This window comes from Canis aureus, chromosome 6 (assembly GCF_053574225.1).
Source record: "Canis aureus isolate CA01 chromosome 6, VMU_Caureus_v.1.0, whole genome shotgun sequence".
Taxonomy (NCBI): Eukaryota; Metazoa; Chordata; class Mammalia; order Carnivora; family Canidae; genus Canis; species Canis aureus.
The window spans coordinates 39,102,712-39,116,811 of record NC_135616.1 but is presented as its reverse complement, the minus strand read 5'-3'; the positions used below and the strand labels follow the sequence as shown (position 1 = coordinate 39,116,811).

General features: G+C 52.8%; 2 protein-coding genes across 9 annotated transcripts in view; one reads left to right on the top strand and one right to left on the bottom strand.

Annotated features, from left to right (window-relative positions):
* The window catches only part of GON4L (gon-4 like), a 75,324-nt gene extending 67,809 nt beyond the window's left edge, over positions 1 to 7,515 (top strand). For 6 of the 7 annotated variants that reach the window (XM_077901017.1, XM_077901020.1, XM_077901019.1 and 3 more), the window contains 9 exons: positions 856 to 1,053; positions 2,131 to 2,274; positions 2,815 to 2,958; positions 3,050 to 3,169; positions 4,184 to 4,297; positions 4,712 to 4,922; positions 5,354 to 5,981; positions 6,070 to 6,172; positions 6,543 to 7,515. In XM_077901017.1, coding sequence (XP_077757143.1) covers positions 856 to 1,053; positions 2,131 to 2,274; positions 2,815 to 2,958; positions 3,050 to 3,169; positions 4,184 to 4,297; positions 4,712 to 4,922; positions 5,354 to 5,981; positions 6,070 to 6,172; positions 6,543 to 6,692 — 1,812 coding nt within the window. In that variant the 3' untranslated portion in view covers positions 6,693 to 7,515. Of the gene's footprint in view, positions 1 to 722; positions 787 to 855; positions 1,054 to 2,130; positions 2,275 to 2,814; positions 2,959 to 3,049; positions 3,170 to 4,183; positions 4,298 to 4,711; positions 4,923 to 5,353; positions 5,982 to 6,069; positions 6,173 to 6,542 lie in introns of those variants that run through there. The other variant, XM_077901021.1, reaches the window with a different exon arrangement.
* Positions 4,430 to 10,822, bottom strand: MSTO1 (misato mitochondrial distribution and morphology regulator 1). 2 transcript variants are annotated; one of them, XM_077901025.1, is made up of 14 exons: positions 10,676 to 10,822; positions 10,460 to 10,595; positions 10,212 to 10,281; positions 10,044 to 10,122; positions 9,737 to 9,791; positions 9,517 to 9,655; positions 9,241 to 9,358; positions 9,032 to 9,166; positions 8,770 to 8,922; positions 8,364 to 8,495; positions 8,107 to 8,291; positions 7,773 to 7,877; positions 7,575 to 7,691; positions 4,430 to 7,332 (listed from the first exon to the last, which is right to left on the bottom strand). In XM_077901025.1, the coding sequence occupies exons 1-14, from the start codon at positions 10,757 to 10,759 to the stop codon at positions 6,960 to 6,962; spliced, it is 1,881 nt and encodes a 626-aa protein (XP_077757151.1). In that variant the 5' UTR covers positions 10,760 to 10,822; the 3' UTR covers positions 4,430 to 6,959. The 2 variants fall into 2 exon arrangements, with proteins under 2 accessions (XP_077757151.1, XP_077757150.1); XM_077901024.1 differs by having other exon boundaries at positions 7,009 to 7,308; positions 7,579 to 7,691.
* Positions 10,823 to 14,100: the final 3,278 nt, after the last annotated feature.

Here is a 14,100-nt window from a genome sequence, read left to right as displayed (position 1 = left end):
CAGTTTTTAAAACAAAGTATGATTTTCGGGCTGTGCAGCTTCGGCCTCTGCCTTTGCTTCCTGGAATTACCATCAGATCTGCGTGAGAGTGCTTCCAGGACACAGGCTTAGCCGTACGCGGCTTGTTAATCCCTGAGCATTACCCCTCCATTGTTCAGAAAGTGGGAAACTGGGACTCCACCATCGTCAGTGAGAGGGGTGACATCAGTGGGTTAGCTAATGAGGGCCTTTCCCAAGCCCTCAGCTTAAGAAGAGAGAATGTTGGTGCACTGGCCAGAGTGGACCTCAGGGAACCACCTTGGTCTTCAGAGACGTGACCCCATCCTTGCTAGGCAGTTGTCTTGGGCCACTGCCTTATTCTTTTGAATGGAACCATCTGGTTCCTCTGTTCCTCTCCATCCAGGTGGGCTATCTGCAGTGATAGTCATACCTTTTTCTTATCTGCTGACATTTTGCTAATATTCCTAATGTACGCATTGTTTACCCTCGTGATACCATGTGGAGCTATATGTACAGAGCACTCCTTGTCTGCTTCAAGTGTGGTGAAGTCAGGATGGAGAGGTTAGTTTAGGGCTGTGAGCTATAGAAAAGCTTGGTTGGTTTTGCTTGGTTTTGTGGGGAGGGCCCTGGTCCCTGGAGAATCAAGGCTTTTCAGATGCCCACCACTGGAAACGGAGCTGTGCCTTGCTCATTGCTCTGTGTCTTCCATGAATGGACTGTAGGAGCTGCCAGAGGAGTAGCCCCTGAAGGATGATTCTTGGAGCTCTGCATGGTGACTCCTTCTCGGTTAGTACTGCTGTTTTCTTGTTGGGGCCCACAGATGGAGTACTGATGCTAGGCCATCTTCCTGCGTAGGTACGGGAAGCCCTGCAACACATCCCTGGGAAGTACGAGGACTTCCTTCAGGTCATCTATGAATTTGAGTCCAGTACTCAGAGGCAGACAGCTGTGGATCTCTACAAAAGCCTGCAGGTCCTGCTCCAGGACTGGCCTCAGCTGCTGAAGGACTTCGCGGCTTTCCTGTTGCCTGAGCAGGCTCTGGCCTGTGGATTAGTAAGTGGATGCGTGAACATGGCACCCTGGGGGCATTGCTGGGGCAGGAGATGGGACAGAGTAGTATTGACCATCGCTGTCCCTGTCTGTCCCTGTGCCAGCCCAGGGTCATAAGAGCCCCCTTGTTTTCAAGGGGTGATCTTCCCACCCCCTCCTCTTCCCTTTTCGTTATATGTACAAGGCTGTGGTACCTTTGGTTGCCAGTGAAGACGGTAGGTAAATGTTGTGCCCTGTGCTCCTCCCTGTTGTAGAGCAGGTGTTCATTCCCACAGATACTTACTGTGTGCTTAGTGTGAGTCAGGTAGCATTCTCTGTCCTAGGAATACAGTAATTACAGAAGTACAACATCCTTGCCTTCATGGAGTTTCCATCCTCTTGGGGAAAGTCAGGTGATAAACAGTAAAATATATAAATGTATGTAAGGATTATATAGTAGATATGACAAGTAAAACATGTATCATGCTTTTGAGTGGTGATGCTTTCTAGAAAAATACATGATGAAAGAGTAGAGAGCTGCAGGTGGAATGGGTCAGGGGTGGGGCTTGGCAGTTTTATTTTCTATGTGGTTGTCTGGGATGGCCGCTATATATGGTAACACTTGAAGCGTTGAGAGAGTGTCTACATGTGAGGGAGACCTCAATAGTTCTGAGTTTCTTGTCATGATTGACAGACACAGGAATGCAGGGGGGGATTATTTTGCTAGTCTTGAGGCAGTGATGTGGTCAGTCCTGGGGTGGTGACATACACCCTGGCGGTGCTCTCTCCTCATGAGGAGCAGCATACATGTGAACATTCTTTATTGACTATGAAGTGTCCCACAAGCTTGGAGTGTCTGACTTCATAGTCCATGAGATACTCCCATCTCTGGAATCTGTCGTTCCCATCCTAGGTGTTATGGGTTGGTAGTCCCTACAGCCTGAGGGCATAGATGCCCGAGTCCTAAACATAGTCTGATGGTTATAAACTTGAGCCCTGTCAGTTTCCTTCCCAGCCCAACACCCTTGTCTCCTGTGCATGAGCCCTCCAGGTTCCTCTAGCTGTGCACATGACCCTCTTGCCTTCTTTCCACTGCGGTAGTTTGAGGAGCAGCAGGCTTTTGAGAAGAGTCGCAAGTTTCTTCGGCAGCTGGAGATTTGCTTTGCAGAGAACCCCTCACACCACCAGAAGATCATCAAGGTCCTCCAGAGCTGTGCGGACTGCCTGCCCCAGGAGATCACAGAGGTGCTGCTTCCCATCCTGCTGCCTTTCAGTTGGCACCAATGCCTTAGGCACACCCCTGACTGACCCCATGTTCTCTTGCTTATGGGGTGGAAGGGATGGAGAAGGCGAGGATTTTTGAGGCTTTCCTGAAGCATCAACCCCTGGAACGGGTTGTGCTTGTGCCCTGAAAGCAGAGACTGACTGATCTTCACAGCTCAGAAAGGCCATTAGTGCCCAGGTTGGGTAGTTCAGGGGAGGACTTGATGGGGCCTGGGAGGGACTTGGCTCCTCACTCTGCTCAGGTTCCTGCCTGAGCTGGAGCTCAGGAGGGCAGGGTACAGAGGGTGTCCTCATCAGGGATCAAACCTATTCTCAGTGCCCCTCCGGTGTAGGCACATGAGCGGAGAGGGAAAGTCGACAAATTTCTTATCTGTCAGAGAGGCTTCTTTGCATCCCTCAGTTGACTAGGAGAGCAGACCATGGAAGGGTCTGGGATTGGTTTGGGATGGCAGCCTGGAGAGGCCCTGGAGACCTCATCTTTCCTCTGATCACTCTCCCCAGCTCAAGACACAGATGTGGCAGCTTCTCAAGGGCCACGATCACTTGCAGGATGAATTCTCTGTCTTCTTTGATCATCTGCGCCCAGCAGCCAGCCGGATGGGTGACTTTGAAGAGATCAATTGGACTGAGGAGAAGGAGTATGAGGTACAGGCCTCGAGGCTGCAGTGGGGCTGGGGAGCAGGAAGGCCACGTGTAGGCCTGTCCAGGGTCTGTGCTGAGTGATACTCCTCCCCAGTTTGATGGCTTTGAAGAAGTGGCACTGCCCGATGTGGAAGAGGAAGAGGAGCCCCCCAAGATACCCACGGCCTCAAAGAGCAAAAGACGTAAAGAGATTGGGGTCCAAAATCATGACAAGGTACCAGGTTGTTTAGCATTTTCTGTTTGTCTTGAACCAGGCCTTGAGTTCCTGAGTGGAAGTGGTATGCGGCCTCTGGGCTCCGAGGCAGAGGTGAAGCAGGGACCAGGGGTCAGGCTGCAAAGCCCACGGGGGTTGGGGGAGCGAGGAGGGGGCCACCCTGTGAGGAGGAGGTGTCCCCCTCTGCTCTCTAGCACAGAACTGTTTCTCTTGTCCTTGAGTCTTGGCTCCTTCCCTTCCGTTCATGTGAAGAAATAACAGAACCAAGCGTCCACACTTGAACAGTACTGGTAACAGGTACCAGGTGCCTGTACCTCTTGGAGGTATTGAACTTGGATCATTCCCTCAGTTCTCATGGCAGGCCCACGAAGAGATTGCTTGTGTTTGGCTTTTATAGGAGAGGAGAGGGAAGTGCAAGGCGAAGTTGTTGCCAGTGTCTCATATTTAAGTGGCAATGCTAGGGTTCGAACTAGAACCTCTGCTGCTAAGAATGTGTGTCCTTTCCTCTTCCTTGGGGAAAACTGCTTCTTAGCAGCTGGATGACCTTGGTGACTTACTGAGTCTCTGTCTCAGCCTCGTCATCGTCAGCGGGGTAATAACCGTACCAGCGTCTAGGGTCACTGACAGAGAGGTCCTGGGGAAGCCTCCACATGTACAAGGGGGTCGGCAGAGGGGTAGAGCTCCAGGTGCAGGGACGCGGGAGCAAAGGCAGCGAGTCAGGAGAGCACGCCTGTGCTGGAGCTCTCCAAGACTCTGCCTTAGATTGTATTTGATGTCAGTATTTCTTGAAACATCTTGGCAACTGGGATAGGTCAGTCCTTTGAGTCGTTGAAGCATTGTTTCAGGGATTTCTAACAGGCTGTGATTGAGTTTCCCCCAGCCATATGAAGCGCTGAGTGTCATGAAGGAGAAAGGGTGACGGTCAGTGCAGGCTGCCTGGGCCAGCCTGCAGCTCAGCTCCCTCTATTGGTACCAAACACGCTCGGCAGCTAACCAAGCCCAGATATCTCCTAGGAGGCTGAGTGGCCAGACAGTGCCAAGGACTGTGCCTGTTCCTGTCATGAAGGAGGCCCTGATTCCAGGCTGAAGAAGAGCAAGAGAAGAAGCTGTAGCCACTGTGGCAGCAGGGTGAGCAGGGGTGGTAATCGGCAGTACACACGTGCGCATTCGCATATGCAGGACAAATAGAATCTTTAAAAAGTATGTAATGGGTTTTGTTTTTTGAAGATAATCCTGTGGGTTAGGTTTTTGAAATGGGAAAAAAACGACTTCAAATATTTATTTCTCAGATTTTTTTTTCTCATTTCTTTCTCATGAAATAAACTTGTTTCAAGAAAACACCCTTAAAGTAATGCCGGTTCTCTAGGGTAGGTTTGTTTGGCAGCAAAAATACAGTCCTTGGTAGAGGAGTGTAGAAGGAAACCCCTTTAACATTGTTGGTTGACTTGCAAAACATCATGGCAGGGCTTCTGCCTTTGCTCAGCCAGCCTCCTAAGAAAAAGGCAGTCAGGACACCCTTTACCAAGAAGGCCATCTCTGCAGGTCTGTGACAGCAAATCCTACAAGAGCAAGGAGCCCCATGAGCTGGTGGGCAGCAGTCCCCACCGGGAGGCCAGCCCTGGGCCTGGTGCTAAGGAAGTTGGGCAAGGCAAGGATCTGCTGGAGGGGGAAACCCCCGAGGATCGAGAAGGCAAGGAGACGTCCCAGGACAGGCCTGGCAGAGGTGCTGGACAGGGAGAGACACCTGTTCCAGGTGAGTGCGCTGCCTGCCAGCCTTGCCTCCGTCCATCTATTTATGCCTTGTTCTTACATGCTTCCAGCAGGAATGTCGCTGAGCCAGGATAAATAAGTCTTTGGTTGATGGACTGCCCTTTCCTTTACTAACAAGCAATAGGGAATCCTCTTGAATGTCCTCTGGCAGAACTAGCAGTGCTACAGTGCCAGCATGATAAATGTGCTCTCCCCCCTGCCCTCCAGACCCCCTGGACCTGCACCCTGCCCACTGCCCACCTGGCCTTGTGTCTCTTATATCAGTGACTTTAGCCCCTGCCCTCACCTCAGTCTTTGATTTGAGGCCAGGGCTTCGTCACTGCAGCACCCTTGCACAACCCTGTGGTAACTCGCAGTCCTAGGTACGTTTTGACCCTGTCCATACCCTTAGATCTTTATTTTCTTCCCAAGCAGGATTGGCAATGGGGAGCACTTCACTGTCCCCTCAAGAAGTGACTTCTACAGCCCAGCCCGCCCTGGCTGGCCCACTGCCCTGCTCACCAGGGAGTGTTAAGCTCTCCTCCAGTACTGAAAGCGTGCTCTGCACCGTTAGGCGAAACCAGGCCGGTCCTGAGGTCCTCTCCTGCCCTCAGGCATCCCCCAGACTTCAGAATGAAGGGAAGGAACAGGAGGCACTGGGCGAGCCACAGGCTTCCATGCCAACATGGGATGCCTCGGAAACCGAGAGATGGCCCAGCACTGCAGAGCCCTGTGCTCCCTTCCTGAGCCCCGTTTCTTCAAGGACCAGAGACTCAGGGAGAAGCCTGGTGCCTGAGATCTCAGATGCTCCAGAGAGTTGCTTGCTGTTGGGCAGAGCTGGGGTGAGGACAGCGAACAGGAGGGCCCCTGTTTGTGAATCTTCATCAGGAATTGACACTTCAGCGACTTCTTGCAAAGCCTCTAGGGGAAGCTCGGCTAAAGATGGTGAGATCCAGGGCAAGGGCCCTGTGGGAGAACAGCCCCTGAAGGCCACAGAAGCTACAGTGTGTGCCAACAACAGCAAGGTCAGCTCCACTGGGGAAAAGGTGGTCCTGTGGACAAGGTAGGTGGGGAGGGATGACATGTGTATAAACTGTGTGGAACACATCCCTGTTCCTTATCTGGGACTAATCATGGTACATGGGTTCCAGGGAAGCTGACCGCGTGATTCTCACTATGTGCCAGGAGAAAGGAGCACAGCCACAGACTTTCAGCAGCATCTCCCAGCAGCTGGGAAATAAGACCCCTACTGAGGTAAGTGGTAGAGCCCTGCTAGAGCTCCAAGCCCCAGGGGGATCTAGGACAGGGCCTGGCATGGAGGACAGGGTGGCCAACTAGGAGACATGCCCCGGAGGCCCTGAAGAGGGGCTTGACTCCTCAGGGTTAGTAGCGCTTCTAGAAGAGAAAGGGCATTGGATTTTGAGGTAGATGTCCAACAGATTCCATTCTGGTTTTGTTTTTAGGAGTGGTATAATTTGGGGCCAAACATTAAGCCTCTTGCCTTGAATTCCCTTATCTGGGAGGAGGATGCAGCCCTCACCGCCTCACTGTGTGGAACATGTGACTGTATTCGTGTCAGCCTGCAGCGCTTAATACATGTGAAAATGTCCTGTTGTTGTGCTAGGTTTCTCACCGTTTCCGAGAACTTATGCAGCTCTTCCACACGGCCTGCGAGGCCAGCTCCGAGGAGGAGGATGATGCCACCAGTACGAGCAACACAGACCAGCTGTCTGACCGTGGAGACCTTCTGTCTGAGGAGGAGTTGGATGGGTGACTGGGAGCACAGGGGTGTCATTTGCACTCACTACCCTCACCGGCCCCCCAAAAGAGGGCACTTGTATTTTGCTGGGACACCCTTGAGCTCAGGACGCAGAGCTGGAGGAGCAGGGGCTGAGGACAAGGACACGGGCAGACCGGGGCTGGATGGCAGCATGGGCTTACACGTGGCTCCAGGTCTCCAGAAGCTGCGTGTGCACAGCAGTGGGGAGAGTAGGGCTTGTCTCCTTTTCTACCATTTTCCCCTTGGTCCCATGGCGCATATTTATTGTTCTGTGACCTGGTCACAGTGTTTGTAAAGGAGCACACACCCATGCTGGTGTAACTGGGCCCAGAACACTGAGCTCCTGCAGCCACAGTGTTTATTATAAACCAGGTCTTTCCTCTGCTGGGAATATCTTAGTTTGCGAGGCTGTCTGCACCCTGGTAGCACTGGGCCAGATTGCCCAGCTCCTGCAGCGCCTCCTCCAGGTCCCCCTGCTCGAGTCCGGCATCCATGAAGCTGGCCCAGCGCCGCACGTCCAGTTTGCCAAGGTCTCGAGCCAAATCTCCCAGGGTCCGACTCAAGGTGGATGACGAACAGAGGGCCCCAAGTACTGGGATGCTCTCCACAGCTGTGAAGGGAGAAAAAGGGGAGCCTGCCAGTGGTTTTCCTCACTCAGGCTCTGCTGTGCAGAAGGGGAGGTCTGGGCAAACCGCAGGCCTGGCTGGGGTGTGAGCTCAGTGCACACTCTGTGCTGGCCCCTTGGCAGGCTGGTGCTCTGGAGGAGGGCCACTACCTTCAGGAGCCAACCGGGTGAATAAAGGGATGTTTACCTGTGCATTTCAGTGCTTTCTTCTAGCAGGCACTGAGTGAAACCTGTCTGTTCCCTTCGCCCACCTACCTGCCCCAGATGGTGGGCCATCCAGAACCAAACCGTGCCGGCTGAGGCTTGGGGAGAAAAGGCAGGGGTATGGAGGAGTCACCTGGCAGGGCGCCAGCAGCAGGTGGGCAGAGCTGTGGGGATGAGGGTAGCAGCTGAGTGAGAAGTTGAGGAAAGTCTAAGGTGTGGGCAGGGAGAGCCAGCATCACACTGACCTCCTGACCCGAGGCTGCTGCTGCTGTAAATACTGAGCCAGGACATCCTCCCCGGCGGTGCAGGCATGGAGTGGCGAAGGCAGAGGTGTTCCCGGGACGAGCTGACTGCAGAACAAAGCCAAAACTGCCTTTAAGTCCATGGCAGTGTGGACATGGAATTGGGTTCTTCCCTTCTCAGGCTGTCAGCCCAAGTGGGATGCTGAGGGTCTCTTTTTTCTTTTAATGTTGGGCAAAGCGAGGAAGAGGCAGTGCTACTAGGATGTCCCGGGGTGTGAGGAGGGAAAGGATCTGAGTCACAAGTCTGACAAGGGCTCCTAAGAACGCCCATCCTCACCTGGTGTGGTATGCTCTGTCTACACCCCTCAGCACCACTGACTGGGCAAAGCAGCAGGTTCCAGAAGGATCCCCACATGCAGACAGTGGGGTCCATGCTGCAGCTCCTCCAAGCTGCACCAGGGCATCAGGAAGGGACTGGCCTGGGACCAAGGGGAAGGGGATGGTTGCTGCTGCTGTCACCACCTAAAGGTAAAGGAGAGATCAAGTAACTGAGCTCTTTCTCAACTCCAGCCCGGCCTTCCCAAAGCTCCACACCTTTTTCCCAGAGAAGTTTAGCGTATCAGCCAGATGAACCATGGAAACTGGTGAGGACCGTAGGCGGTAAGGAACCGTGAGTGTGTCCAGGGCTGTAGCCAGGATGGCACCACAGTGGAAGGGCAGAGCAGCCTATAAAGAAGATACCAGCAAGGGTACTTAGCTTTCGGGTCTGGTAAGCAGAGTGTGGAAGCAGAATGAACACGGCAGAGAGGTCCAGATGCCCTGGGACAAAGCGAGGCTATGTTTGGCCTGAGGCCGGACATGCAGAGGACAGTGTGCTGCATTGTGGAGGAGTCCAAACTGAGGCCTTGAGACTAGGGCTGCTAACTGGTGCAGTGGCCGGTCGGGGGTCAGGGAGGGTGCTGTCTCTACCTGCGGTGTGAACAAGAGCCTCGAGCCTTACATCATAACGTAGGTGAGGAAAAGTGACAGGTGGTTCAGGCCGGAGCCCCAGGCTCCCACCCAAGGACAGGGGGCAGACCAGAGAGCTGTGAGCAGACATGTGCACCAGGCCGAAGGCTGTGTTCAACAGACGATAGATGTTTTTCTGGGGCTCCTGAGAAAGAGAAGGGTTAATTTGTTTTCAGGAACTTTGTCCCTGGGCTGTCATTCTCTTTTGTTCCTCCCTGCCCCTGGAGACGGCCCTTCCCCCAGGTTCTACTCACTCCAAGACTGTACGGACCAGGGAGCAGGCCCCAGGTGATTATTCCCCGCCCCGAATACTCGTCTTGTAGCAGCTCTGTGGCCTTGGCGCCAACCCCAGAGAAGCCATTGTGTAGGTCACACAGGATCTGGAAGCCCTGAAAAGGAGACGAGTGATGGAGGACAGGACAGCAAGAGGTTTCTGCCTGTGTCCACTGTGCCTACTGCTTACCTGCAGGTAGTCACATTCCTCCAGGTAAAAATGCAGTCTGTCTTCCAGCTCTTCCAAGTACCTGGGTTCCTTCAGGATACTCTCGCCTTGGCCAAAAGCCTCTAGGCGACCTGCTTCCCTGCCAAGCATGAACACAACCTAGACTTGAGGGAACCCTGCCCTCACCCCCCTTCCCCATCCCATTTTCAGGGAGTGCAGGGAAGATGGCCTCAAGAGCCTCATCCTACACCCCTAGGGACCCAGTTTCCTGCTTCACAGCCTCTGGGGCTCCCATACCCATCATGGTTGTATTTCTGAATCATACAGATGCTCCGGGGATGAAGGTGGACGCTGAGGAAATCTGACCAGACTTTGATGCTTCCCTCTGTGGGGACATGTGGTTTGGGGGCTGTAGCTGTGGTGAATGGTGGGGCACCTGAGGGAAAAGCAAAGGAAAGTATCTTCCTGGGCTAGTTCTGTCCAGCTCCCCATCCCATGACACCTAGTGAAGTCTCACCTTTGACATTGGGAATGGATTTGACCCTCCAGATACCATCACTACTCAGCACTCCCTGGGAGGGATGAGAAAAATCTGCATTTAGTTGCAGCCAGTCCAGAAGCAAATGTTAATTTCCCTCATTTTGCTGGCCACACTGTACAACTTCCTTTTGTTCATGTACTCACACTATTTTAGGAAAAAAGTGCATTTTCACAAAATGCCATTCTAAGCTCTTTAAGATTATCAAAATCCCCTTTTTCCTCTGCCCCCGTGGGGCACTCTAGTTACAGCACTGGGTTCAGAAGTTTAGGGCAGAGGCCCTCACCTCTGCACTCTGAAGGTCCTGGAGGTAGTAGGGGTTTTTGGGACAGAGTTCCTCTTTGTGTGTGGTGAGCTTTCCCTGCCTGAAAGAGAATGAGGGTTGGTTGACAGCGACTGTGTCCCCGATTCTGCGGCGTCCTGTGAACCTCGCCCTCCCCTGAACAGCACATACCATGCTATCGCCGCGTCCAGCTGTCTGTCGCTGTATAGGCCGCCTTCTTGTTTGAGGGAGCTCAGACTACCTGCACAACACGGGGCAGGCAGGGTTAGGTCGGGCCTGGCCGCACCCTCCTCGGGCACTGGGCTCTTCCAAGCGTTCTCGACTGAGCAGGAGGCGGAGGAAACCCTGGGCGCCGGCCTTCGGTGCCCCGCTCAGCCTGGAGGGCCTGGCCGCGCCGCCTCCAGTGTGGCTCTGCCTACCCTTTAGATCCATGAGGATGAGTCTGGGCGTGTAGGTCTCCTGGCCGTGCGGCGTCCGGCCGGCCCGGTACAGGACGTCGGGACTCAGCTCCCCCGGCGGCTCTTTGGCGTCGGTCGGAGCGCACAGCGCCGCATCCTGGAGTGGCACAGGGCAAGGCTGGCCTTAGCCGAGTTCGCGGGCTCGGGCCCGCGGGAGCGGCCGCCCGGAGGCCTCACCTGCTGGTTCCACCAGTGCGCTCCCACGAAGCCTGCGAAGTGGCCCAACTGCAGCGTGAGCACCTCCCGCGCCCCGCCCGCCATGCCGCTCGCTCCGCTGGGTCGCACGGACGCGGCCGGCGCGCTCGCCGCTCGGCGCCGATTGGCTCGTAGCCGCGTGGGCGGGGACTGAGGGTCGGAAGTCGCGGGGCGGGGCGGGGCGGGGCGTCGGGGGCGGGGCGGGGCGTCGGGGGCGGGGCGGGGCGGGGCGGGGCGTCGGGGGTGGGTGCGGTCTGCGGCTCTGCAGAGGCAGTTCTCCGCTCCCGGTTGCTGCCCCGCTTGTGGCCGCGGTTTCCTTCCTCCCTACCTGCTGCCGCTGGCCGACCGCGCCTCCGGAGACGCACCCCTGGCCCGAAGAGTAGGCGCCCCTGTTCCACGCGGGTCACAGCCCTCCTGGCCCCGACCTGCGGGCCCGCCTGGCTGGCCGGCACCGTACGGGAACGAGGCGTCGTAGGCGGGCCTGGCTGGGTTGTCGGAGAAACTCTTCCTCAGGCCAGCGCGTACCCCCAGCCTCTTCAGGGGCCTCGCTGTGCTGGGGCCCCGCCGACAAAGCCTCCGCTGATGGGGGGCCGGGGTCGCTTCGGCGTGCTTCCCCGAGCCTTCCCGTGCTCCTGCTCCTGCACCTGCGCCTACGTCCCTGGGGCGTGCACCTGGAGTGGACGGGGCGGGGTGGGGGAGGGGTCCGGGAGCACCTGCGCTCGCCTCCCCGGGGTGAGCGCCTGGCGTGGACGGAGGTCGAGGGAAGGCTGTGCTGTGACTGGGTAAATACCACCAAACTGTCCCTTTAAACTCACTACCAGTGTAAACCACCATCAGCGTAGGGGAGTTTCAGTTGATGCACCGTAACCTTTAGAAATTGCCTTAGTCACTGGTGTTTTTTTTTTTTTTTTTTTTACTGGTGTTAATTACTAACGAGGTTGAGAGCACCTTTTCGTAAGTTAATGAGCAACTTGGATATCCTTTTATGGGTTTTTTTTGTGTGTGTGTGTTTTAAAGATTTTATTCATGAGAAACACACACACACACACACACACACACACACACAAGCAGAAACATAGGCAGGGGGAGAAGCAGGCTCCATGCAGGGAGCCCAATGTGGGATTAGATCCCAGAACCCCGGGATCACACCCTGAGCCAAAGGCAGACGGTCAACCGCTGAGCCACCCAGGTGTCCCAAGGATATCCTTTTTTGAAGTGCATGTTTGAGTCCCCTGGCCATGTGTCTTTCGGGTTGTCTCCTTGATTTGTAGGAGTAAGTTATTCAGGATATACAACCTTTGTTGGCTATGTGTTGAAAATACCTACTTTCACTCTGGTTGCTTTTTCCTTTCCTTAAAGGGAGTTTTTAGAACAGAATTTTGTCTATTTTGTCTTTTTATTTTTTTTAAAGATCTTATTTATTTATTCATGAGAGACAGAGAGGCAGAGACACCGGCAGAGGGAGAACCAGACTCCCTGCAGGGAACCCAATGTGGAATTCGGTCCAGAACCCCAGGATCATGACCTGAGCAGAAGGCAGAAGCTCAGCCACTGAGCCACCCAGGCGTCCCTATTTTGTCTTTTTAAATACAGTCACAATTATGGACCTTTTCAAATATTACTAATGCTGTTTACGTTATGTTCTGGGCTCTTGATCCTTTTCTGTTAGTCTGTTACAGTTTCACAGGATGTTTAAACACCATGTTTTAAAAAGTGTCTTAGAGTCCCAAGGAGACTTAAAAAAGGGGGAAGGGGGATCCCTGGGTGGCGCAGCGGTTTGGCGCCTGCCTTTGGCCCAGGGCGCGATCCTGGAGACCTGGGATCGAATCCCACGTCGGGCTCCCGGTGCATGGAGCCTGCTTCTCCCTCTGCCTCTCTCTCTCTCTCTGTGACTATCATAAATAAAAATTAAAAAAATTTAAAAAAAAAAAGGGGGGAAGGTGTTAGAGGTGACAGAAGAATAGCAGCTAATAAATGTAGAAGGAATGATAGAATTTATTTTTTCAAAAGATTTTAATTATTCATGACACAGAGAGAGGCAGAGACACAGGCAGAGGGAGAAGCAGGTTCCCTTCCAGGAGCCCAATGTGGGACTGGATTCCAGGATTCCAGGATCACGCCCTGGGCTGAAGGTAGATACCCAACCGCCGCGCCACCCAGGTGTCTTGGGAAGGCCAGAATTTAGATTGCAGCCATCAATTAAAGAATTAATTTAGACGGCCATCATCAGTGGATGTTAAAACCTTTGGGTGATAATTTATCAAAAAATGGGATGGTTTCAGAATTTCAAAGTAACGCTTTATTTGTTAAGTACATTGACAAAAGGTACGTTTACAATGATGGATGCCAGAATTAACCAAGTGATCCAATTTAGCATCACCATGAATGAAACAAACCACAATGATGTCAAGTGTAGTAGATAGAAAGCATCAACTGTCTGCTGTGCTTGTCAAAAGTATTTAACCTGTATCTGAAGGGAACAATTCAACAAATCCATAATGCGGGATAACTGAAATAACTGGCCTGGCATTTTAAAAAATGTCAAATAACAGAAAAACCAGAGGGTCTACTGAAGCTAACAGGAGATTTCAGTGTAAATGTGTTGTATAGACTTTGGTTGAATGTGGATTAGTGTGGAGGTGCGGTGGGGCAGCCACGAAGAAGTTGGGATAACTGGAAAAATTGAAAAATAGAGCACATTAAAAAAAAAAATAGAGCATGGGACACCTGGGTGGCTCAGCGGTTGACCGTCTGCCTTTAGCTTGGGGCGTGATCCTGGAGTCCCAGGATGCAGTCCTGAGTCAGGCTCCCTGCATGGAGCCTGCTTCTCCCTCTGCCTGTGTCTCTTGTGAATAAATAAAATCGTAAAAACAAACACACACAACAAAAAAACCAAAAAACCCCACCATATTAGAGAACATTATACTGACGGGTTACTTTGGTGTGTTAGTGATATGCTGGGTATGTAGAATATTGTATTCCTAGGAGAAATGTGATAAAAGAATTGTCTGCAATTTACTTTCAAATGGTGACATAAATCTGTAGAAAGCTAAAGCTAGTGTGACAAAATTTAACAATTGAGTGAAGGTTATATGGGATTCCTTTGTACTGCTTTCTGCATTCCTGTAGGTTTGACAGTTTCTAAAATAGTGTAAAAGGTGAGAGACACGTCTATTCTGGGCTCTTTTATGTCCACATATAATTTAGAATTAGTTTGTCAAGTTGCAAAGAAAAATTTAAAAATCTCTAGGTATCGTGATTGGGAAAGCATTGCATCTCTGTAGATCGGTTTGGGGAGAACTGACACCTTTATGGTAGTAACTTTTCTAGTTTTTTTTTTTTTTTTTCTAGTTTCTGTCCTACCGTTTACTGAGATCTTTAAGTTTTCTCCAATAGTTTATAGTTTT